General features: G+C 33.4%; 1 protein-coding gene across 3 annotated transcripts in view; it reads right to left on the reverse strand.

Moving 5' to 3' along the window:
* LOC144447552 (ETS translocation variant 1-like) overlaps positions 1 to 27,326 on the reverse strand; it is a 46,372-nt gene that overhangs the window by 1,644 nt on the left and 17,402 nt on the right. For 2 of the 3 annotated variants that reach the window (XM_078137603.1, XM_078137602.1), the window contains exons 9-11: positions 22,186 to 22,254; positions 4,564 to 4,724; positions 1 to 4,137 (exon numbers count right to left, since the gene is read on the reverse strand). The exon at positions 1 to 4,137 is cut by the window's left edge and continues 1,644 nt beyond it. In XM_078137603.1, coding sequence (XP_077993729.1) covers positions 3,745 to 4,137; positions 4,564 to 4,724; positions 22,186 to 22,254 — 623 coding nt within the window. In that variant the 3' untranslated portion in view covers positions 1 to 3,744. Of the gene's footprint in view, positions 4,138 to 4,563; positions 4,725 to 18,076; positions 18,080 to 22,185; positions 22,255 to 27,326 lie in introns of all 3 variants that reach the window. The other variant, XM_078137605.1, reaches the window with a different exon arrangement.

A 27,326-nucleotide genomic window follows, 5' to 3' on the forward strand; every position in this document is an offset into this window, starting at 1 on the left:
TTATTAGGTACCTATAGTATTGTATTTACTGAAGCAAACTTAACCACCACTACCGAACTCAAACCTGGCATTTAGTTATATACCAGGAACGATCCAATGACGTAAATCATCATACATATTAAAAATGTTGGGGGAAATCTGTACTATGCAATCAACTGTTCTAAGAATTCACAAAGACAGTCGTAATGTTATAGATGACATGCACTGACACTAACAGAAAACTGGGATGTGGTTTTATTGAAGTATATTCACTTGAGTAAAAATGTTATAAACTCAGGTTGTGCCACTTTAAGGTTCTGCCAATTGAGTAGATAAATGAAATGTGTGATCAACAAAGAATATATGAAGTACAAACACTGGGTGAAATTTGTAAATATTAGAATCAAAGTAAGATTTGAATAAAAGTTGTTGTATGTATTACACAAAGTAGTACATATACACAGATTGGTGCTGTTTGTGGTGGTACACCTTTGAACACAGTAGTACATATACACAGATCAGTGCTGTTTGTGGTGGTACACCTTTGATCGGTGCTGTTTGTGGTGGTACACCTTTGAACACTACATATACACAGATCGATGATGTTTGTGGTGGTACACCTTTGAACACAGTAGTACATATACACAGATCGATAATGTTTGTGGTGGTACACCTTTGAACACAGTAGTACATATACACAGATTGGTGCTGTTTGTGGTGGTACACCTTTGATCGGTGCTGTTTGTGGTGGTACACCTTTGACAGGCATGGCTGATATTTAACTACATGGGGCACAAGTTATAGCAAGTGTTATTATTTTAAAGATTAACAGACTAAAATGAAAGCAATGCCATATCAAACACTCAAAATGTAAGTTTACACTCCATGGTGTTCTCAAAAGTCTCTTTTTATGGCTAGAAATTTGAATTATAGTAGTGCTAGTAGGGTGAGCTGACACATATCTTAGTCTATGAAGTGAAACTTGAAGAATTATTTCCCCATGTTTTGTTCAATGTATAACATGATACACTATCACAGCATACATTTGTATGTGGCTACTGTTTATGGGTAGTTCTTTTTCTTCAATCGTGACGTTTTAGAGAGGCAAGTCCAAGAAAACACCTGGGGATTATTCTATTGTTTCAAGCAGGTTACTTGAATGGTTCTACCTAACCACCAACTGAAGATTCACAACACCTCCAAATAGTACCCTGGCTGACTTGTCCATTTTAAGGAGGAAGCCAGTCACTATTATAGGGCAAATTCAAAAAATTCATGGGATGATATTTAAATTAGACATGTCAATGTTTCAAGTACGTTATTTGAACAGACATACATTTATCACAAACTTCAAATGGTCATCTGTGACTTGGCCCCTTAAGACATCCATTTATGTGACTTAGCCCCTTAAGACATCCATTTATGTGACTTAGCCCCTTAAGACATCCATTTATGTGACTTAGCCCCTTAAGACATCCATTTATGTGACTTAGCCCCTTAAGATATCCATTTATGTGACTTAGCCCCCTAAGACATCCATTTATGTGACTTAGCCCCCTAAGACATCCATTTATGTGACTTAGCCCCCTAAGACATCCATTTATGTGACTTAGCCCCTAAGACATCCATTTATGTGACTTAGCCCCCTAAGACATCCATTTTTTTAAAAAACATCAACACTTTTCTTATTAATATTATATAATGTTAGAACTAAACAAACATCCATCTACATGAATGTCAATAAAACTTTGTAAAAGGGGACAATCTTTTTTTCTTCAACAGACCATGTGATAAGAAGGCACAAACTGACAAGATGATTGGACAAGACAAATGGATCATTCCATGTTATTGCAAGGGAGGGGAAGGGGGAGAAAGGTGGGTAGTACTTTTACATTTTATTCTACACCAGATAAACTTGGTAGTGTTGTCTAACCATCTCCACAACAGACTATTGTTTTAAGTCAACATGGATCTTAAGACAGGTACACTTAACTACATTGGTTAAGTCTCATTCTTGACATATTTCCTTCTGATTCTGACTAATAGAAAAAGTAGAACCAGAATTTTTTCTCTCACTTTTTTATTTCTTAATTTCAACAAAGTTACATGCAATGAACAAGATATCTCTCTACATGAATATATTTGTATTTGATATAAGGCAGTGTGGACGCATAGAGTCTTGCCTTGCCAAGGCTTTTCTCCTTCATAAACTTTTACATAAATTTTGACCAATTTCACTTGGTTCCTTTCTGACTTTCTTAAGATTAATTAACTCTAGATGAGTCTGACATGGATGATTCAACTACCAAGATAGGCCACTCTTTGATTAATGATTATCACACTTAAAAAACCAAGCTGCTGATTGGTTGCTAATCATTATGAATTAACCAATAAGCATCTCCCTAATGAAATTCAAAAAGATAGGAACTGACTGGTTGTTTATACACTTGAAAGAGCCAATCAGAATCATCTTTATGAATATTGAAAAAATATTAATGGATGCCTATTACCTTGTAAGAGCCAATCAGAATCATCCTAACAAAATCATACTTTAATAATTAAGCTAGAAAATGATTGGCTGCTTTGTTTACAAACTGAAATGTTATATGTCATTGATCATACAACAAAATGTCAGTTTACATCAAAAGATAATTTTTTTGAACCTAGGGTAAACTATAACATTTTAAATTCAGTTGAACAGTCCTCATGAAAGGTTTCCTTGTACACTACAGCACACAACTGTACCAAGTTCATTTTCTTTTTCTTTATTTTTTTCTTCAAAAGGTTGGTTATTTTAACTCTACTTTGTATACTATGATCGTGACTACATTACTCTCACTTTATACATCACTGTACTTTCCTCATTAGTCGTCATTACCTTGGCTTCTTATTACAAGTGTTAGTAGCTAATAACTCCATAATTATGGATAATGTCACTAATTTTTTCTCCAGCAATTAATTATTCACTTTAATTGCCACCATCACTCATTATAATTCTATAATTGACTGTGTCTAAGAACTTTTTTTTTTAAAACACAAAACAGAAAATACATTTGGCAAATGTGATCACACAAAACTTATAGAATTTCTCAGTCTAAAAACTATAAGATCTCTACGAAATAGACTTCACTTTCATTCAATTTACAACATAACAAAAATTTCCTGCATGAAAAATTACAGTTTTTTTGTAATAAATGGTAAAGAAAAAGACTCTGAAAGGTACTTGCCCAATCATAATGAAACACTCCATCACATGATTGACAAAGAGCTCTCATTGGTCTGAAGCTTATCATCTGACTAAAACTTAGCCTCTCATTGGCTAATCATTTGCAAAAAACAATAGCCCTTATACAAATGCTTGGTTTAAAAAAAGGTAACAAAAGCATACAAAGTTTAGGCTACGTTTCAGTAAGAACCAATAATGAAATTTTAATTCTGCTTTTTTTCCAAGCAGAACTGTAAAGAGTCAAATTATGATTAATTTTGATGTTGTATGTTTCGGGATATGTCAAGGTAATCTAGGCCGAGAATGTGATGATTAACCCCTCTGACCTGTTTTAATATAGTTTGGTCACCAGGGAACAACAAGTATCCCTGTATGCACTGTAACACAAATGTACTATGTTGCCATGACGACACATCATCCACAAGGAAGTGTAGGTAAAAACACTGTACAAGTACGAGTGACATGATTGGCTGGCAATAATAGGGTTGACGAAGTCCTCAATGGATTTAAAAGACACTGCCAACATCTTGAAAGACTTTTTAGTACACACAGCCCTCAACATAAGGTTGAGGACAACACTGTGCCATCTCTTGTACATAACGTGCCTGGTCAATAGCATCATCTAGATGAGTTAATGGCACTGTCTCTTCTTCTTTGACAGATCTCTGTGGGTGACCAGTTGGCATGACGACGGGTGGTGGCCCTTGTTCTTGTACACGTGACATATCAGGTGCTGGTTTCAAGACTGGGCGTCCATTTTCTGGAAATGCCATGGTGAACAATGCTTCCGGGTCACAGACGAACTTATAGACATACCTCTCACCTGCTACCTTCTGCATGATTCCTTTCTCGTAGTAGTATCGTAAAGAACGAGAAAGTTTATCATAATTCATGGCTGGTCTGTTTTTCTGAATTCCCCATCTCCTTGCAACCTGTTATTCAACACAGAGAAAAGAATACCTTAGAAACCATGGAAATTTAATTCAGTTTTTTCCCCCCAAATTAATACTTTTAGTACAATCAACAAATTGTAAAAAAGTACAAAGAAGCTATACATCAAATATAATTAACAGAAACAACAAGTCCTGAGGAGTGACTGATGTCTTTCAGTTGTACCTGACACAGAACTAAATGATAACCAAACACGGTTTTATCTTCACTGCATGATTTGCTTAATTTGTGTCAATTTACACTGTTGACAACATCACAAGCTTTGCAAAATCGTGTCAATTACAATTCACAGCTTTAATTCGTTTTTAGAATTCAGATAATAAACTTTCGTTTTCCCTTACTTTACTTCTTCATTTTCCTGTTACTGTTTGTTTTTAGGTGAAGTGTGATTGATTGTGATTCCTTACCTCTTCTGGTTCAATCAGCTTGAACTCCAGGCCCCGTCCTGTCCATGCAATAAAATTTGCATTGCTTGGGTCTTCTAATAAGGCTACCAAGAACTGCCACAACTGCAGGGACCCTCGACGTTGATAGATCGGTCCATCACGGTAAATTTCTGGTTTGATATCTGTTGTAAACATAATCATTAAAGAAATTACCGCATTAGCTAGTTCCCAAGATTGTATTAAACTTCACAAATTTAATCATAGCTGAAAATAGACCTCCTGTTGATATGGTGACTAAGTTACTAAAATTCATCACATTTTATTGTTCTTTGGCTCTTCTATTTTCATTATCTTTTACAGTATTCTGACAATACAAAAAGAAAGTCATACATCACGGCGGCCTTCCTCATTCATTTTTATCAAAGGCACTAACTTTATAAAGATTGTAGCTTTTATAACTGACATCTGCTTTTTTACGTCTTTGCTCAGAGTAGATTAGAACCTCATTATCTTTCCAAGCCATTACGTGGTGCATCCCTCGCAAAAACCTACAACATATGTATAGTGGTGAGATTAGCGTAAACTCAACTCCCCAGAGCAACAGTTTTGATCCGACTGCTTGTTGCCAGGTGAACCAGACAGTGCAGTTTCCCCGGTGACTGATACTTATTGGAACTATGTATGTACTTTATTTTATTGATGTGAACGACGGTTCTAACCAGTGACATTTGCTGATCGTCACTAATCAGTTGTCTTTTTTTGCCCATCTCCCATCTGTAGCCCGACCAAAAACCCTAACTGCTTCTGATGTCTGCAGCTTCTACTCTTTACAACCATTAAGCATCAAATTTCATCTCTCTACTCTGCTGCATTTAGGTAATTATGGTTGCCATGGCAACAGTCCATCTTCCTCATCCCAGCATCTGCTACTTTTCATGTCAACTCATTGGTTTGACATCATCTTGTCCAAGTAGTCATGTTTATACTTTGTCTCTATCCTAGCTAAAGGAGACATCCATGGTCCTGATATAAAGCAGAGTACTTTTCTACCATCTATGTACTATCGCTGTGTCTATCTTAGTAAAAGGAAATGTCCAAACCCCCTGATACAACAACAAGTACCTTTCTATACTATTTCAATTATTACTATTCTTGTGATCTATTTTCTATATTCTGACAACTTCTTTACAAATGACTTTATGTGATTGAGATCAATGAATTCACCCATTTTTCTTCATTCTCAGTGATAATAAATTATAATAAACCTTGGTGGTGTCAATTATACACGATGTCGTTATTCCTTATGGCTGTATACTTTCATATGTATTATATTTTCATGTAATGAGAAATGTTCCATCATATTAAAAAAACGTGTGGAAATCATCTCATACAATGGATGTCTGTCAGTTGTATGAAGACACATAAAACTCCTTTAAAAATAAATAAATAAATGTTTTCATATACTTAAACTGTTATAAGCAAATCTGCAACAACAATGAAATGGATGTTTATAACAGCCAACACATACACACACCCCCTCCCCCCCCCCCTATTTTTTTTTTTTTTTGACAAATCAAATTCTGTAAAGGATATTCTACTAAATGAAAATATTGAAAATCAAGCAGCTCTCATCTTCCTATTTCCTTCTGAAACTCTAACTCGGAAATAGTTTTTACTGTGATGGGTATTCTATGAGACCAATTCAATGTTAATATCGCAAATTGAACACATATCCCTTTTTTTAAAAATATTTTCTCAAACTCTTAAATACCTTCCTTTCTAAAAATTCAAAATGACCTTTTTTCTAACTAACAAATACTTTCTACTATGATAGTTAATTAAAGCAACCAAATAATGCATAGACTAGAGATTAAACTGTAGACTAGTGGGTTGATATTTTATCAAGCTATCAACACCAGTCATTTATTACACACTACTGTGTCTATACTATTTTTAGTTCTATGTATATTTGTCATGACAAGATATCTCATCTTTCATATTCTATCTATATGTCACACCTCCTTTTCTTTACACCATATGTCGTATTTATCAGATCGCAACAAGACACAACACTCTTTAATCCCCCCCCCCAACTTTTACTTACTTGAGTACAAACAAGTACTCCAAGGGAGAAACAGGATTGATTGATTACTACTACTCTCAATACATCATTTTTTACTTGTCATCAACATGCTAGAGTAGTAGTAGTCAGTATCATTTGACATGGAAATCCAAAAACTTAGTTGACTTTTGACTACACCAAATACTACAATTTACACACTGTCTTTTCTATAAACATGACATCCAAATATTGTTTTAAATATTTATTAATTTATATCGTTCTATGACATTTATAATTTACTACTCATCATTTCACAGTAAACATTTGTAAACTTCCAATTTATGACTTTATGGGATGTTAATACCAAGAGAGCAAGATTTCTGTTTGTGGCTGTGATCATAACTAAACAGTTTTTAAAGGTAGATCAATAAAACTAACAGTGTGTTTTTAATTAAGGGTTGTAGCAAAGTAAACCTATCAACACTCCCTGTGAATTTTACCACTTTTTCCAAGAAAATTGATGAGAATTAAATGGAAACTATATGTGGTAGATTCAAAGCTATCCCACCTATTAGCCAGGTTCTTGAACCTTTATACAACCCATAAATGTGTTACATATTTTGAGAACAGACTTATTCTCATCTTCAAGCTCAGTATTTTCAGATATAACCTCTATAGAGAAAATAGTTTTTGTTTCAAATTCAAATTATGAGGGGTAAAAATCGGATTAATATCTTTAAAATTCCAAATAAACTTGACATATATGAAACAGTAATGACTGTGTATTTGTGTACAGTATATGACTATAATTTGGCAAATGACCATAGATAATCCCATATTTGCTTTTCCTCCTTCAAGCTAATATTTTAATCTTCAGCAAAACCTCCATGTGGACTGCATTAGGGACGATCGCACGATGTCACACAAGCAATATGAATGAACTTCACTTGTTTAGACCAAAATCCTCTCCTAAACATTTACATTTACATATGATGTAACCCATGATGAAAATTGTAGCGGTCACACCACTATAGTCAATATAATGTAAAACCACAGTGAAAACATTAAAATATTAGTGGAAACCTAACACTGTATATCACATTAGCAGTAAATTTTAATCAACTTATCAACATCTCAGTAGTAAATACAGAATCTGTTATCAATGAATGTGTCAAAGTTTTCTACATTTGATTTGTAGAAGTGCAAAAATGAAGTTCAGCATTCCAGACCCCCTCTCTCCCTCCCTAAACAAATAAAATTTGTTTAGAGAACTTGTGTGACATTGTGTGATCTCCCTTACCAGGCGCAAATTAAGGAGAACACAACAACCCTACACAAGTATGTACACCAAGTACTTGGTTATCATACCATTGAAATGTCTTTTTGCGACATATGTTTCGACAAGTTGCAACCAGCTTAGCATTCTATTTTCAATTTGATTATAAATCACTCAGTTTTTTCAACAAGCTCGTGAAAACTCATTAGAATTTGATACATCAGTATTAATGAATTTTACCATTAATTGGGCTGATAGGTTTTATAGTGAAAAGTCTCAAATTACATATGGGTTCATTACTGTACACTCAAAAATACACTGAACTTATCTACATAATAAATGCATCATTAATCTGATGGTACAGGAAAGATTTTCATGTGATCACCATTTGGAAATATATGACATAGCTATTCAAAAACTATGCAAGTCTGAACATAGAACATAATTGTCATAAGTGAAGGATTCTAAAAAACACATTAGTAATAAACAGTGACAAGTTTGCAACAATGTAACAAAGACAGATACTATATTCAGTTTGCAACATTAACAGTTTTGAAAAAATGGATTACTGGTAGCAGGGGAATATATACTTATACACCTCATAAGAAATAAGGATAGTCTTGACAAATCTACAAACAAAGAATGTATTGTTATATATCTCTATTGTACTCAAGAAATCATAGGCTGGAACCCACTATTCTATATAGAGGCCTGGGGCCAGGGAGAACCTTTCCACTGTAACACTATCATTTTCATTATCCATATCACACTCATATATCGCATGTTACTGTATTTTACAAGTACTAGTATAAACCACTTCAACATCAAAAATTTAGTGTTGGACACTCGCACCACACAAACCTACATTAAAAACAAACCAGTAGAGATTACCATGATAATGACCCTTGACCCTAGTATTGGACACTTTAACCATACAACCCTAGTATTGGACACTTGTACCACACAACCCTAGTATTGGACACTTGTACCACACAACCCTAGTGTTGGACACTTGTACCATACAACCCTAGTGTTGGACACTTGTACCACACAACCCTAGTGTTGGACACTTATACCATACAACCCTAGTGTTGGACACTTGTACCATACAACCCTAGTGTTGGACACTTTAACCATACAACCCTAGTGTTGGACACTTGTACCATACAACCCTAGTGTTGGACACTTGTACCATACAACCCTAGTGTTGGACACTTGTACCATACAACCCTAGTGTTGGACACTTTAACCATACAACCCTAGTGTTGGACACTTTAACCATACAACCCTAGTGTTGGACACTCGTATCATACAACCCTAGTGTTGGACACACTTTAACCATACAACCCTGTTGTGGACACTTGTACCATACGACCCTAGTATTGGACACTTGTACCATATGACACTAGTATTGGACACTTGTACCATATGACCCTAGTATTGGACACTTGTACCATTTGACCCTAGTGTTGGACACTTGTACCATACAACCCTAGTATTGGACACTTGTACCATACAACCCCAGTGTTGGACACTTGTACTATGCCACTGGACTTTACTAAATCCAACAACCAGCAAAGTTTATATTGATTACATAACCCTTGACCCCATGTGGTCAGAGATTATCTGTGATGACTGGTTAAAATGTAATTACTGTCCACTTACCTATATTCAATGAAAAACAACAAACAAAAATCATCAGAACTGTGTAATTATTTGAAACACAGTACACCAGTATTAATATTTAATTACAGTGGTTATAAGACAATTAGGTTTGAATTATTACCATTATTACAATATTATTAGACTAGATCAAATATCCATAAATGTAGTATTCACTAATTACAACTCACTTCATAGGGGTCTACGCTGTCCTGTTCTATACAACTATGCCTAGCAACTTACCACTTTCATAATTCACAGATTTGAACTCACTTCATAGGGGTCTAAGCTGTCCTGTTCTATACATCTATGCCTAGCAACTTACCACTTCCATAATTCACAGATTAGATTTTCCATACTTTTGTTTGGTTCATTAGTTTTGTTTCGTTGTTTATCAAAATAAATATAAATTCAAGATTTCTGGGTTGATGAGAGATCTGTAATTCCATGGTCTTGTTTGTTTAATCTACTAATTATAAATCTTGACTATTAGTGTTGAGAATTTCAGGCAGGATAATTACTGATAATTGCTTAATTATCTATAAGATCTCAAATCTCATTTAAGCTGCATTATTAGCATTTTGGTTATTTGCATTAAGTTGTAAAAATCCATCACTAAAGTTCTTCATTTACTATGACTCTTTTGAAACTGTATATTTCTACATTTAGCATCAAAATATAGCATCAAAATAGTAACTAGCTTTGGTACCCCCCTCCCTCCTACCTGGGTTGTAAAGAATGTCAGTACAGTCAATCCATACATTTTATTCTCATTTCTGATAAATTTGCAAATCTTGAAAGATGAGAGCTGTCCAGAAATATTAGACATCTCCTGTGATTTGTAATATTACATGTCAACTATGCATATACTTCTGAAGGTCAGACAATGATGGCAATACATCCAACTAAACACGATAAGTCCAAAATTTACTTAGTAGATTTTCATAACAGTAGATATACTGTTTCTAATTCCCTCTATTATCAGGCATACAATATTTGTCATTATGACAGAACGAGCCAAGCATACACATGCACACACACACACACACACACACACACACACACACACACACACACATACATACATACATACATACATACACACACACACACACACATACTCTCTCTCTCTCTCTCACACATATATACACACATGCATACACAAGTGTCAACTCACATACTGAGACCTATTTTTACTCCTAATATGGGTCTATGTCAACATTCTGACAATACAGTCCATTAAGCAGTATAGCACTATAATGCACTTGTCACTCGGCATTCATTCTCTAGACATTATCACTAGGAGATTTGAAACCAGGCTTACTAACTTGTGACATGGAATAGCTCCGGGGAGGGTAAAGTGTGGATTTTATTGGCCATTATTTAACTTTCCATTATTTGGCTACATTGCATATTCATCGTTCACTGTGGCTATTGTCAATGTTTTTTTTTTCATTTCAAGAGACAATATTGCATGCATGGAAATACACACACCTGCATCAGTCAGTTTTCCATTATCTATTCTGTGAGGTGTCTATCATCCCAACATCTCTGACTATCAAACATCAACTTTTATACTAAACAGACTATGTCATTCACCATAACTGCCAACCCAGATCTTTTGACAACTATTCCTCTCTCTGTCAACTTATCATTTCCTATGTCTAATTTCTCTTCATATGTGATTCTCTTTTTATGATTTCAGGGAAATCAGAAGGCAAAAAAAAAAAAAAAAATTTCATGTAAATCAGAATGCTACATGTATGTAGAAATAGAAACAAACCAGACATTTTCTTGACATTTCATATACTGGTAATCAGAAAGATACTTAGAAGTACGTACAAACCTGCAAAATATACATTTGATATAATTGGAATGAAATATAATAGTAGAAACAACCCTGAAAAGTTCCTTCAAAATCAGTTCTAGCAAATTGTGAGTGAACAGAATTGTAAATATCGGTAATGATTATGAATTATCAATTTCAACATGACTCAGTGTCAAATGACTCCTTATTGCATGGTTTAAAAAACCATGGTTTAAACTTAAATTATATACATGCATTCACCTCAACAAACATGTGGACAGACCGACATACAAATAAATAAATAAATAAATAAATAAAAAATTCAATAAATACAAATTAACTGATTCTTCCTTGTTTTCATTATTGTTTCCTTAGTAATATTGGATTAAAATCAATTAAAATATCATATTTATTTTAATATAGTTTTCTAGTTTCATATTTAATTCTTTATTCAAAGTTTTTCAAGGATTAGGTTCAAACATATTTTTACTTCTTTATCTGGTGAAATACGTTGACAAATGGTTTATATTTTATACTCGAAGATCAATTTGTAAAATATGCTGTTTTTACTTTTTCTTTCTGCTGTATAAATTGGCAAAAATGTAAATTTATTAAACACACACAATTAAACCATAAAAAATAAAAACAATACATTTCCATGAAATGTACATCTCCAATTCCCACAATGACGCATAAATGTCGACCGACCAACCGACCGACCGACTGACTGTACTGTTATAGTAAGCTTGTAATATGTTCACAATGAAGTCCTGGAGACTTTGTAACAACACACAAAAAAGTATGAATCATATCAGCATATTTTTTTCACACAAAAAACTGAATTCAATCCAGAATTCTCAGAGGGGAAACAATCAAAATTTAATCAGGTTTATTTTCATTTTAATACATTCTATGATTCTGTGTCTGTCTGTGTGAATGATGTTAACAAGATGGTTTATTCACTCGTGATTTTTTCTTCAATCCTAACGGGAGCACTTGGTGTTATTAGCTGACACACCTTAGGGCTATTTTCGCTATCTTGTTAGCTTTGTTAGCTGAATTCTAAAGATTATCACCGCCGTTCACTGAGTGTACAGTACCAGGTTCACATTTGAAAGCAACAGTAGCGAAACACTTCCAATTTAAATGGTAGATACGTCACCAAGGCTGAGATGGCCATGAAACAAATACTCTTTGCATACGATATCACTACATGTAATGACTGACTGAGCATTTATCATCAATTTTCACATATACATTAATTCTACTATAGGGTTAAAAAGCCTCAAATTTTGAGAAATTTTTTGGTGATTTTAAAAGGTAGCATAATCAAAATTGTACATGTATATTAATATATATATATACATGTATATATGACCATGTACATAATTAACAAACAATAAATATCTCGTAAGTGAGAATTAAACTGTTTGATATCATTTTAATATCTTTACTATTTTAATATCTGTATAATTAAACAGTACATAAAAATGAATTCACTGAACATAGCAATAGGTTTTTTCTTCAAATTATTTGACTTTTATGAACATCACCCCTCTGCTGTAACTTCAACCTCACACATAAACCCTCTGCTGTAACTTCTGCCTCACACATCAAACCTCTGCTGTAACTTCAACCTCACACATCAACCCCTTGTGCAATCCTGTCCATTCTCAAAAATACACCAATTATAGAAATCAGTTACAATTCATAAACAAATTAACTTGGACCTCAATGTTTCAACAGTTTGCTGTTAATGTGGACATGAATCAAATAAAATAGTCAACACTATGACAATTCATTTAACCATTCACAAGTAGCAACTGAGTATTAAAATTTATTTAAAAAGTGTTGGAGAAAATGAAATATTTGTATCATAAACTATTTAATAATATAAATATTTCAATCTTTGAGACAACTTACTAAAAAAATATATAATGTGACAAATAATATCTGTAGATGCTAAAAATTAAACAAAGAAAATCCGTCAAAATGTTCATATATTATGAGAAACAAAAGGAGTCACATTTGGTCACAAAACCCAGTGTTTTAATCTTTGAGAGGATAATTAAACACAGTCTTGTATGAGTTTTGTTAAATATGTCTTTGCTGATTTTATACATGTTTAAGATGTTTGTCACGATTTTACAAAAAGACTTTTAAATTGTCAGTATTTTTACTCTATTGTACTTCACAGTAACAAAAAGAGAACATCTTACTGTCAAATTAGAGGCAAATATTGAAATGAACAAGATATCCTGCATACTCAATAGATCATAGCTACACGTAATTGGGCAATTGAAAGTCCACCATGTTGTACGACTAAACATATATTTCAAGTTTAAGGACATGCATGTTACTCAAATTGGTGTCATTTATGTCTAGAGATCTCTATGCACTTTCAGAAATTACAAAGTGGATTCGGCAATTTGTAGGCAGTAAATTTGGGGGAAATATATTAAAGGGACTAAATACTACAGAATGTGCGAATTGAAATCATGACTGTGTACGAAATTATACAAAATTGAGAAAATTAAATCGAAAATAATACCTATAGCTATAGTATTATAGTTTAGAATATGTGAGCTAGGTCTTTTCACTACAAATGTCACATCACAGGAGGTAATTTTTCTATGGGCATCTTCAAAGCTTTATAACAATTGTGTGTCAGAACATGTACATGTAACTCTTAAGCTTGTATAAAGGACCTCTCATTGCTCGTGTGGTGAAATATTTCAATTTTATTTGAATGCTGTGAGCAAGTGAAAGAACCATATAAATGTGAATTTAGTCTCTACTCCCACCCTTTAGCTTTAATTCATGGTCCTTCTTACAACATTCTGCGTTAGTAAACAGCTTGTATTTGTCAATGTTTTTTCACTTGGACAGATTTTCATAGTGGAGATTAGTTATTTTTCCTACAGTTATTCAAATATTGTGAGTTGTTTGTATATGCTTTCATGCATATTAATGGTTTATACAATAACAAATCCTGCATGTATTGGCTTAGTGAAAAAATCATGCCACAAATCACCATGTTATGTCTTTTTCAGTTTCAAGTAAAACTCTGACGTTTATACACTAAAGTCAATCCAATATAACATTGTCAAGTTCTTCATAAAATTTGAAAAGCATAAAGAAAATGAGAATCAATTCACAAAAACAAATGCACACTTTATTTACCACACAAAATTTGCTTCTTTTGAACAGTAACATTCACCTGCAGCATTCATGAATTCTAGGTATGAGTTTAGCAGAAAAAATGGTAAAATAGTTGGTACGTGCTACTGGGGGTGTAACAAACGTCTACAGTTTATTATCCTGAACAATAGCATAGCTGGATGGCTGGGAGCAAGTGAAACATTAATGTGAGCACAACATTGAGTTTTGTTAGCTAAAAACCTTTCCTAGTCCTGAGGACTTAAAAAAGATCTCCTTCATAGAAGCATCAGCCTCTTTTCTTTGAAATGTTCAAAAAGTGTAGTGTGTTTTAACAACTGATCTGTGGCATAAAAGCCTCACTATACGACTAAGCGGGTATAAAGACAGTGTTTTCAATATGTCCTAAACCTCATTAAATTGGTAGTGATAGAGATTTCATCTTCAAAGAACTGCTTTAATCTGGTTAGGTTCATTTTACTCGTTACCTCAACTACCATTTCGTATCCAAAATGAAATTAATAACCATATGTAGGCTCTTAGTGTTATTAAATTAGCCAAAGATGGACCATTCCATTTTGAGCAGGTGAGTCATTTCCCATCAAAGGAGAGGGACCCTCTGACATTCAGCAAGTGAGTCTTATTATTTTCCCTTGTTCTACAAACAAGTGTCATGGCCAACCAAAAATACTGCAATCAGTCAAATTACAGGCAAATAGATATTTTGGGATTTTGACCTTTCATCTCTTCTCATTCTCAACAAAAATTCAGACACAGAAACCCAAAGAAATATCTTTCAAACAGAAATATACAAATGCAAGTATTGCAATTAAAAATTTTCTAAAATAAAACTTAATCTTAACATCTAAAATTCACCATAATTCTTTCGTTTTTTTATTTACAAAAAAAAAAAATTTGGGGGGAGGTATATATTGGTTAATATTTGTAAGGACTTTGACACAATGCCTTTGCATACATACAGCTTTTTACAGTCTGCCTCAGTTTAATCAGTGCCAATTATACCATAATTACTGCCCTTGGGACTTGGAGTTTGAGCAGTTTCGTTGCAAATGGACAGAAATCCTTTGAAAGGAGATTCCGTGTTGACATCTGTGCTTGATATAATATTTCATTTTTTTATTATAATAATCTACACAGACTATCTATTCTATACATTCTTCATATCAGTTTGCACTGAAATTCACTCCATTAAAATTTTGTACTTTTAGTTGCGATATTGTTCAATATTCAAAGTCAACTCTTTCACCTTTCAAGCAGTTTTTGTACACAATTTTTACACTCTTCTTCCTATCCACTTATTTTATATCATCGTAAAAGATATTAAATTTCATTTGAATTAGTCCACTTTGTGATATTGTGCTTTAAAAATTCCAATATTCTGTAAAAGTTATTACGTTTGCTTTTCAGCTATTAAGTGTGAAAAATACATTTTTATCAAGAAATATTGTGTGTAACTGAAAACGTTATCCTTTCTCTACCACGGGGATAGTTGTTTGCACACAAGTAGCTATAAGTTGACCAAAATAGGATTTAATGTCATTACTATGACCATGGTCATGGTTGCTATGGATATTCTTTCACTTTCAAACACTCTATTTCTGAATTTCTTAGGAGTTATGATTTCAGAAAGTTTACTTTCAAGGCTATCAATATGGGTTGTTGTTTTTTTAATTATGTAGCCCATAACACTTCATTTATACTGTTGCTATGGGTACTATCATGGTTGCTAGGTGATTGGCGTAACTTTGGAAGATTTACTTTCTAGGTTATCTGCAATGCTATCTAAGTCAGAACATTTCATTTCTACTGTTGCTATGGGAGTTGTCACGGTTGCTAGGACCCAGTTTGTGTAATCTTACGTTTTCTTTCTAGATATGTCACAATTATACTTGTTTTTGAGCTACACAATTTTCAGTAACAGCACAGGAAGATTTTGATGATAGAAACATTTGTCCAATTCACAAAAGACAATTAAAGCAAAGTTATCTATTTTAACTGGATGTAAAAGACACCCACATAATAAATATGCACCTCATTCTATGCTGACTGTGAATATTAAAGTATATGAAATAAAAGTTTAATAACAAAATCATCATGTCATATCAAACAATCACCAAACTATTTGTCAAAAGTTACAACTACTATACATGTAGTGTGCCTATAGTTCATAAATACACACATAAAGAAATACACAACCGATTTTAACAGACGGCAAAAAACACAGCAGTTGTGTTTTAGTAACTCAATCGGTGCTTGATGGAGCGACTTTAGGGACAATAATATTACACAAACCAACCACATCTTTAGGCATAATATTTCCCTTGTGTCATTTTTTATGAAATACAGAAATTCTTTTTACTGTCTAATTTCTATAAAAAATTCATGACATCTCTTTGCGCTTGATGTTTTTGAAGGAGTGTGAGAGAGAAAGCTTTTCATTACACAAACAGGGCATTGTTGTAGAACAGTTCTAATAGATTTTTATAGCTACATTTTGCCATCATGACAGAGAAGAGAAAATTTATATTTGTAAACTTGCCTTGGGGGAAATGATCAATTTATAGATATTTACTCTGACATGTAACATTGACAATTTTTTCAAGGTAAAAATCTTACATGATTTTGAAAATAACAAAATTTAATCTTTGCAAGAGTAAAATCTATGCAAAAAATGAATCTGGGATAAAACCTGAGTCACTGTTGCAAAAATTTCTCTAAAACGTATGTTTTATCTTTTCTATCAAAGGCTTACATCTGTCAATGGACATTTATTTGAAAAAGGCATCTTAGGCAAAACAAATGAATCGGGGTTGCAATTAGTTCAATTCAATTTTTTTCATCTAAGCATAGTATCGGTCAGTGAAATCTCCATTACCTAAATTGTCAAATATTATTTTCTGCCACAACTGGGATCAAAATTGAAACATGAAAGAATCAATCCCAACTGCAGCTGGGCCTTTGTTGCTACGGCAATCGATGGCATTACAGTGTACAGTCTGCGTGAATGATGCAACAGACTTTCCACGCAATGGCAAGATAAATATATCTGATCTTTCCATCATCCCTTCATATTACCAGTGATCACTTAATCTTTGACATATGTGAACATATTTGAGGACCTATTTTATGCAAAGAAAATAGTACTTATGATTAGGATAATCTCTTGACCACACTTTTATATGAATTCATAAAACAAAACAGGACATTTATACATTTCAAGACAAAAATTTCAGTTAAGATTCACTAAAATGGGAAAGAAAAACATTTTTGTTTGAAAAATTTGATGGGAAAGTGATCAAGATGTACTATTATAGTTGCTTGTTGATTTTGTTCCATTTTTGAAATGTTTTTTTGTAAAAATCATAAAATTATGTATGTTATTAATTTCATGAACACATGTTATGTCATAAAGGTTTTACAAAGCCACTGAAGAATATTCACTTTTTTGCTTACACATAAAAAAAATCATATTTTTTTTTTTGACAAATCTGAAAACAATGGAACACATCTTAATTTACTCAACTCCAATCTGCAACAGGTCTTCAACCACCTGTTAGTTTCAAAGCATTAAAATAAAAACTATTATGATTACCCTGTAAATCAGTGCCACACTATACTGCTTAGTTCTGCCTTTGATTATTACATCTACATGTCACATGATGACTTCAAAAACTAACTGAATTTAATGAACACCTATTTCACAAATCTGTCATCTCTGAACATGCAAAAAAAAAGTATCTCCTTGGCCTTTTCTGTGAAATGGACATCCACCTGCCCTCTAGGCAAGCATCAAATTTCTGTTGTAAATCGAAAGCAAACTTTGAAATTAGACACATAACTCTTCATTGCCAACACCCAGGATTCTACGAGCGTAAGAACGTGGGAGATCAAAGTGTCACATAAAATGCCAGTTTTCCTAATTGTGTTGCCATGGAAACAAAGCAGGGGAACAATAGTAATGATGTGAGATGTATAAGACTAGTTGAATACAGAGACTGGGGGAACAGGTGTCAAAAGTCTAGCTTAATGAGGATGGGTTTTCACATCTCTTCAATACCCAGCTTGTTGATTATCCCTCTCTACTGTTACACTGTATCTTGCTGCTTGGTACACTATTTGCTGTCAACTCCCGTGGGAAGCTATAAATGATGCATAGTCCCTGGCTGACCATGCAAAACATGCTGAACTCCCTGCTTGTTTATGCTGTTTGCTATTATATACTGACCACACTAACTAGTTCAAGAACACTGGCTGATTCACCAACTCATACACTCATTAAACTCTAATTGCATCTCTTCTGCAACCCATACTGAATTTATACATTTTCTGACCAGACATATTTCATTCCTAAACATCTTCTTTTTGCTCTTTTGAATACAATGTAGACAGTATCTTGACAACGTAACCCACACATTTACATCAAGATATAAATATAAATATTGATATTAATATTCTATCTAAATATTCCTTCTCAGTCTTGCATATATTTTTAACACATATTTGGAAATACTGTTGACCAATAAATATTTGAAATGCAATTTTGTGACTCTCATTTTTTTCCCCGTATCATTCTTGCATTTAATTTTACTTTGTACTTTGTGGAAATATTGCAGCTGTTGACCATGACATGTAAAATATGTGAAAAGTGATTTGTGACTTTTCTTCTATAACATTATTTCTAGTTCTGAGAATGTTGTTTTTCTGTGTTTTTGTTTACAGTGAGATAGCTGTCAATCTTGTTTCATGTACAATGTGCTGAGATGTAACTGTATACCATGTCCTTTAAAATGGTCATATGGATGACGATTGGGTATTTATTTTGGATTTTTCATTTATAAAACAATTTTATCATGGCTGCCTACTTGAAAAATCAATGTGAAACAACATATGCCAAGTCCTTGTTTGAAACTCAATAAATTGCAAAAGATTAATAATTGTGTAAAAAGGTTTGTCATTGTATGTACAATAACAAACTTTTTACATATTTTTAGCTTTCACTCTGTATTGTGTTACAAATACAGACTTGGTCAATGTTGTTTCACATTGATTTTTCAGTAGGCAGCCATGATAAAATTGTTTTTTAAGTGAAAAATCCAAAATAAATACCAAATCGTCATCCATATGACCACTTTAAGGAAGTCACTAATAAACAGTACTCTGTTTTACTCTGATATTATCTGATATTAGTATAACTTTATATAGTACATTCTCTCTGAACCTTAGACAGATCAGAGGTATGGATGCTAAACATAATTTCTGTCATGGCTACAAGTTTGAAATTACGGCGTCTTATTGTTTCTCAGTGACGGATATACACTAAGATGTTTCACGATGTAAGAAAAAAAACACTGCATATGTAAGTAAAGAAATGACCAATAACTTTTTTATCATCCACACTTTCATGTAATTATTTGGGCCATATTTATTTTACTATCAATAGATGGAGTACTGTGACATTATTGCAGTGTTTAGTGAAAGCTAGTGTTTAGTGAGAGCTTGTTATGTCTGCATTATAACTGATCAATTATTTCTTTACGAAAAATTGGGCACAATGCTTTTCATCAAGATATTATGAATAATTTGCAATGAAAATGAACTAGAATTTGATATACTGAATGGAAATACCAATAAGATAATCTGTAATAATCTAAAAAGCACTGTGATGCATCAAACTAATGCTCTAAGGATGTTGCTATGTCTTGGTCAATTTTTTGCTTTCCTATCAATCATCACATGGACTTGACAGCTGGACCACCATATTGTTTCAACCGTCGCTAGGGATATGACCTATGGATGACCTGTGAAGTGGTATTACCCTATCATATTGCACAGAATTAGGCAGCACTTTTCACAACAAATTGGTAGTTATTTGTTATATAAACAGTGGGTCACTGCCAATGCTACCCATGCATGAACGAAACACAAAATAGTTTGTTAACTACACATACTACTTTGATTAAGTTTTAGTTAAATTTTCAGGAAGATAGTTGACAATTGTAACTAGAGGTTACATCAAACAAATATGTGAAATTTGACATGTAATTTATTTCAAGGAGGAGTACAAGATTGCATGACTATTTTCATGTACAGCTGTGTGATATTAAATACAGAACAAAACACACAATGCAAAGTCACCTAGCAGAAACTAATACTTTGTAATATTTTGTAATATTAATATTTGGTAATCTTATCAGTATTAATAATTCAAATATTCTGACATGTATTTGACAAATGGATCACCATCTATGTTTTCATTTATAAAAGGAAATATTTTGACATATTAAAGTACATGTAATCAGAGCTACCATTAACAATGTTTACAATTTCATTGCGATACCTTTTATAAAATCTTGATTTTGACTTCAATCACCTGTAAATACATGCCATGCTACACACCATCATTGTGCCTCGGTAGACTAACAGTTCCTTGTTTCTTTGCTGTATTTACAGACAAAAAAACAGTCGATATTGAACAAAGCTGTAATGGTGACAGCTCTTTGCCATTTCATTGTGTCACAAACTACTATGAAATAAATCAGCCAGTTAATGGAAATGATGTCTTGTAAAGCCGTACTCCTTCACAGTGTTATTCTCTAACATCAAACTTAAAACCTGGGACGTCATTTTTGATGGTTACTCATCACATGCACTACCAATGATGCATGTACCCTGTCGGTTCTCTTCTCAAGTTTAATTATTTCCTAATGACAGTGTATACCACAGTATAGGATTTCTGGTGCCAGTCGCCAACATTAAAATATACACATAAGTGGTCTAAATGCAGCCGCTTCTTATATTTTAATGACAACTTAAGTGGTTAAAATGTAAGGGCATACTCATTCATTACCTTATCATTAAACATTAATACCTTTAGACAGGTTTCTTCACATAAAAAATTTGTCCGAGGTTTTTAGCCTTCCACTCATCCCACTACACAATTACTTAAAGTCAACATTATTGCATATATCTTTCTTTCTCCATGCTTACTTATGATTTAAGAAATGTTCCGGATTTTCTCAAATCTATGATGTTCTTATAGAAATATAATATCTAAATATAGCAAATGAGAAATCCTTGCTGTCTCCTGTCTAGATTTGACTTTGTTGGGGAAACTCTACCAGACTTATCACTTTATGATAGTTTTATAGTTCAAATACTACTTTAATAGTTTTTATAGTTTATATGCTGGTTTATGATGAATTATCAAACAAAGTGATAGCAGACAATTTCGCGATTTTTTAGTAACAAAATATTTCTTTTATGCAAGTATGAGAAATTTAGTGATGTTTTCCTTTCATAAAGATTACCAGAACTTCCACAACTATGAGAATCTGGAATGTTATACTTTTGTTCATTTCAATGACTTAACTTTCTTTCTTTATATGTAGCATGTGCAAATTGTCTCCACTTTATGCTTCTATGCACACTTTTTCAAAGATAAAGTCAAATATATATTGTCTTGTCTACTTTTTGATGAAAACCTAAACCAAATATATGTAAATAAAGCAGATGTCAGTCACTCAAAAGAAGTTTGAATGGTCATACACACACACACACACACACACATGCACAGACCTCCCTCCGACACATAGACACAGACACACACACATACACACACACACAAACACACACAAAGAAAATGTTACTATTTCTTACCTTCTCTAAATTTATCGGGCACACTGGCATCGTCGTAGAAAGATCGCATGTTGGTTTCATACAAGTGACCTGAGACACAAAAAGAAGGGGTTTAAAGAATGTAATTTATTGAAAGGTACATTAATCTAGACACAAAGATACATTTTTGTGCCTCAAGCCATTTTTTTTTTACATTCACACAGACAAGAAGAACTGCCGAAACGTAATCACTCCAAACTACACACGGCTTCCAATATTATCAATTACTTTGCCTAAACACCCTAGAAGAATTATTTTGACTGACACCCGTAGAATATCAGGTAGATTCTCTTAATAATGATTAGACCAAACTCTCTCTGACTGAAAGGTAAAAGAGTCGTAATTTTCTCATACAAGAGGTAGAGACAAGCATCAATGACATTAAGGATCATCCAAAACATTACTGAGAGATGGAGAAAAGACAGAATTACAGTGAAAGAGAATGGTCCAAATGGATTCATAGAAGTCTTTCAGTGCCGCAGAATAGAGTCATTTTGTATACAAGCTACATCATCAACATGGGTAAAGCTGTTGTTCACAATACAACCCATCTTCAGTGACTTTTCTAAAGGCACAATAAAACACACAAAACAAGCTAAATCTCGGTGCTCATTTGCATGTCAATGGCATACTCATTACCAACAATTAAGCTATTTCCACATGCTTCACGCGGCTTGGCTCTCCTCTTCTACAATCATTACTCCAGTATTGTAAACCTACATGTTATACAAACCATACTTTGCTTTTTATAACAGTTATTCTATCCTTCTATTCTGTCCCTTTTCTATACTCCTTTTCTCTTTGTTGATTCTGAGAAATCTTCAATTTGCCATTGGTGATATTGCCCACAGTTTAGCTACTGTGGTTAGCAACGTTCACATCACTCCAAACTCTAAAAAGCGGGATGAGGAAATAGCTACAGAGACTACTGAAAAACCATGGTAACCACAGTATCTGGTGTCAGTTCAACCAGATACATTTATCCTAAGGAAGTCTCTCCACAAATGTCAGTACAAGCCGGGCTTTTGAAAAGTAAACATGAAAACAAGTCAGTCTAATGGAAATCCAACATCACTGGGGGCTGCAATCTGAATCCCAGCAGGATTATGGACTATACTTGTTGCTTGGCAACTACTTCAATAAGTTTGGGAGGTGCAGAGTAAAGTTGATGTTTACTCATCAAACAGTTTGACAGGTATTTGTGTAAATTGAGATGAATGTATGTGCTTGGACTTCACATAAAATGGCTGCTCTGTTTACTCTAGTTTCACATCTTGTATGCTTTCACACTTAATTTATTTTTACATATAAAAACAATGAACCATTTTTAATTTGGCCATGACATTCCAAGAGAAAAATCAACTTCAGGAAAGTCAAAATTTGGTCATGACTTTGAGAAAAAATTAAATTCATATGAAATTAAAATCTCCACATTTCAAAACTTCAAAAGAAAACAATTACGCACATATGTTTTTGTACAATTGACGAAAACCTCCATATTCAACAGTTAACAAATTATCATACTTTTAAAAATATGATCAAGAAATTGGAGGGGATATTTGGATATCTTCATAATTTATATTTTCAAGTGAGATTGACTTCCAAGTTTTGTGCTATCTACAATATTATTGTTGACTATCATACCATAATTGGAGATATTTTACATCTCTGAAATATGGTATATGAAAACAAACACAGCTTCTACTAAACTGTCTAATAATTCACAACAATAATAATCCTTGTAATTCAAAACCGACTATCATAGGTAACCTGACTTTTTTTTCCCAAAACAAAATGTCAACATTTGAGAATACAAAATGAAAACTAATCTTCTCAAATGACAGGTTTATACTTTCTTTCTCTTATGAGTTTCACAAACATATTTGTCAACCAGATACTAAGTTGAAGCGTTTTTGTTTGACGTAACTGTTGTGGCACACAAAACCTACTGTTGACTTGGGTGCTCAGATGGCATGTCATCCCATGGGGCTGCATAATACTAGCAATCACAAACCAACAATTCAATTCATTCTGACAGACTATCAGCACAGAGATAGCAAGGATTTCAGTTTTTAATACATCAATTTCTGATGCCCTCATTTTTTCCCAATTTTTTACTTGGTGAGTGTTTATAGGAAACCGTATGGTAGTGGCTTAGTATTAAGGATTAGAGTTGTACCATGTATATTGGTATCAGGTAGTTTACAAGTACTCTCTTCTCCTAATCTCTCCCATTACCAGTTACAGCAAAGCTCTCTTCTCCTTTCACTTTGGATTTTACTGGAAATCATTTCTCATGTTACAACAAAGAATAGATTGCTCCTTCTCTCGATGTCTTCTCTCAAACTTTACTTTTTTTACATTTCACCTGGTTTTTTTTTTTACATTTCACCTATTTTTTTTACATCCCACCTATTTTTTTTTTTTTTACATTTTAACTTTTTTTTACGTTTCAACTTTTTTTTTTTACATTTCACCTGTTTTTCTTACATTTCACCTGGGTTTTTTATACAACCATAGTACACATTTTAACAAAAAAGAGGCAATTCCAGCAATCATCACAACAGTACAACATAAGTCTCAGTTGTTTTTTTCTTTTTTCTAAAACTGACTTTCTTCTCTATATATTTTGGGTAGTATTTCAGCACAAAAACAAGTTGTATTTTTGACTAGTTTCGCATCATGACTGGCTTTTTCAAGAAGATTGACAAATCTTCATATTAAAATTGAATACCTTTTTCAATATTTTGGATTCTAAAAGGTTTGAAGAATTTCTTTGATTTTTCCCATGTATCTTGTAACTTTTGACAGATTGGAGAATAATGTTGGTGAGTATAAAAGGTGACAATATAAGAACTTGTAGAGAGTGTCATCTCTAAATTATGAAGTATTCTCCTTGCAAAGACAGTTGTTGTACAACATACTCCAGCAAATTTCCTCTTTCTAACAAATAGGCGTCAAATATTTCCTTTAGTATTCTTGAAACAATTTTTGTCAAGATTTTTATTATCAAAATTGATTCAATAATCTTGTGAAAATGTGAGAACAATAGTGGAAAATTATACATGATGATGTCAAGTAACAAGTATGTCTTAAGCTTTGCTTACAGTGTTATACTCTTACTCACCAGTGTCACATAAACCTAAAAGGTGTGAAAACCATATCACGCAGTCAAATGTTGGAGAGAATTTTTTCCTCATTGAGCTAAAGAGTAACAATGATGATACAATCACCTTTCACAAATTGTTTGATGAATTTTATACGCTCTCCCGACGAACAAATGAAAATTTATACAAAGTCATTAGATGAAAAGTACAAGATAAATTCTGAAAGAGCCGAAAATGACATCAGAGAGTCAGCACGGCTTTTAAGAAATCTAGCTGAAAATACCTTTCATTTAGAGTGCCATTTTCTACATTATTGTAATTAAGGGTAGTCGATAACCATGAGTGGCAAAAGTAAGAAATCACAGAGTGAGAGGTGAAGATGTCAAACATAGTAAAACCCATGAACTTTGTGTAAGCTGTTATTAAATGAAGTTTGACAATTTAGGAGAAAACTCTACTGGTGCATGAATATGATCTGACAAAATGTATAAATCCTGACATTACTCTGGCTTAAGAACTCGACTTGCCTGGATTTTAACAGTACTATAGAGAAGAGACAACAAAGGCGACAGGACTTTTCACTGTCATCAGCTCAAAGCTATACTTCACAGAATATATATGAGGATGACTGAGAGAGACAGGACTTGTCACTGTCATCAGCTCAAAGCTACACTTCACAGAATATATGAAAGAGAGAGAGAGAGAGAGAGAGAGAGAGAGAGATAGAGAGAGAGAGAGAGAGAGAGAGAGAGAGAGAGAGAGAGAGAGAGAGAGAGAGAGAGAGAGAGGAGAGTGAGGGAGGGAGGGAGGGAGGGAGGGAGAGAGAGAGAGGGGGGAGTAGAGAGAGTGTGTTGATATGTCGTACGTGGCACTGTCTGTGGTTCTTTCAACTGAACACAGAAAAGCATCTTGTTAACATCCGATTAACACAAATGCTTAACCTGGGAAACAAGTATATGACAGATTAAATGTACTCTGAAAACTTGTTGATTAACCATTGTCGATAACATCCTCAACAAGAAAGTCATGTGTACACCTACGCACACAACTTGTTGTATACTTGACTAGTTAGATTGTGGACATCTTCACACCAAACAACGATTGCTTCCGACTTCCTACCCTCCCTACTCCAGTCCATTCACTACAACTGCTACAATAACAACACTTTATAACACACACTTAGCACTCAAACAACTACAACCTTTTTCACATCAATACACAACACAACAACAAAGCGATCAAGAGGTGACAATGCCACCATAGCCAAACTGAATACTTTTCATTTTCCCTTGTGACATCGATGGACGGCAGCAAAATTTCATCGACACTGAGATTTCTCAACTGCATAAAGAATTACTTTACAGAATTCACAATATCCATGTTGCCACAGATGAAAGTTACTTGTATACATTCTGATCTTACATTGCGAGCCTTGTATTTTTCATGAATTGTGTAAGTACCATACCACAGTCTCTGACAGTGTGTGTACAGTACAATAAACATAGAATATCATCTGGTGAAAATCTGGCTCCAACTGCTTCATAGCCACAACCAAAATATCAAATTACAAAGATTCTTTTTCAAATGTTCATTGTTTTTTAACTATTCATTGCTACATGTCACAGCAAGCATAGTACAGCATACAGAAGTAACATTCCGAATCCTATATACTTACATTTACACAAAACTTACTTCAATAGAAATGGTATGAGACTTGCAATAATCAAGTTTTAAATATGTACTGATCGATATAATATACCATTTATAAAATAAAACAATCACAGGTAAATTGTTATGAATAAACAAATTTTGAACTATTGTGCATCAGACAACAAATTTATAAAGTTCAAAAAATGTGACTGAAAATAAACCATCGTAGCTACATTCTAAGTAAATAATATTGTAGTATATATCTTAACACTGTAAAATTTAAAAAGTGGCTGAAAATAAACCAACAGATATACTTTCTGAGCAAATTTTTTTTTATTATATATCTTATCACCATGGGAACTGTTA

This window comes from Glandiceps talaboti, chromosome 16 (genome assembly GCF_964340395.1).
Source record: "Glandiceps talaboti chromosome 16, keGlaTala1.1, whole genome shotgun sequence".
In the NCBI taxonomy this organism is placed as follows: domain Eukaryota; kingdom Metazoa; phylum Hemichordata; class Enteropneusta; family Spengelidae; genus Glandiceps; species Glandiceps talaboti.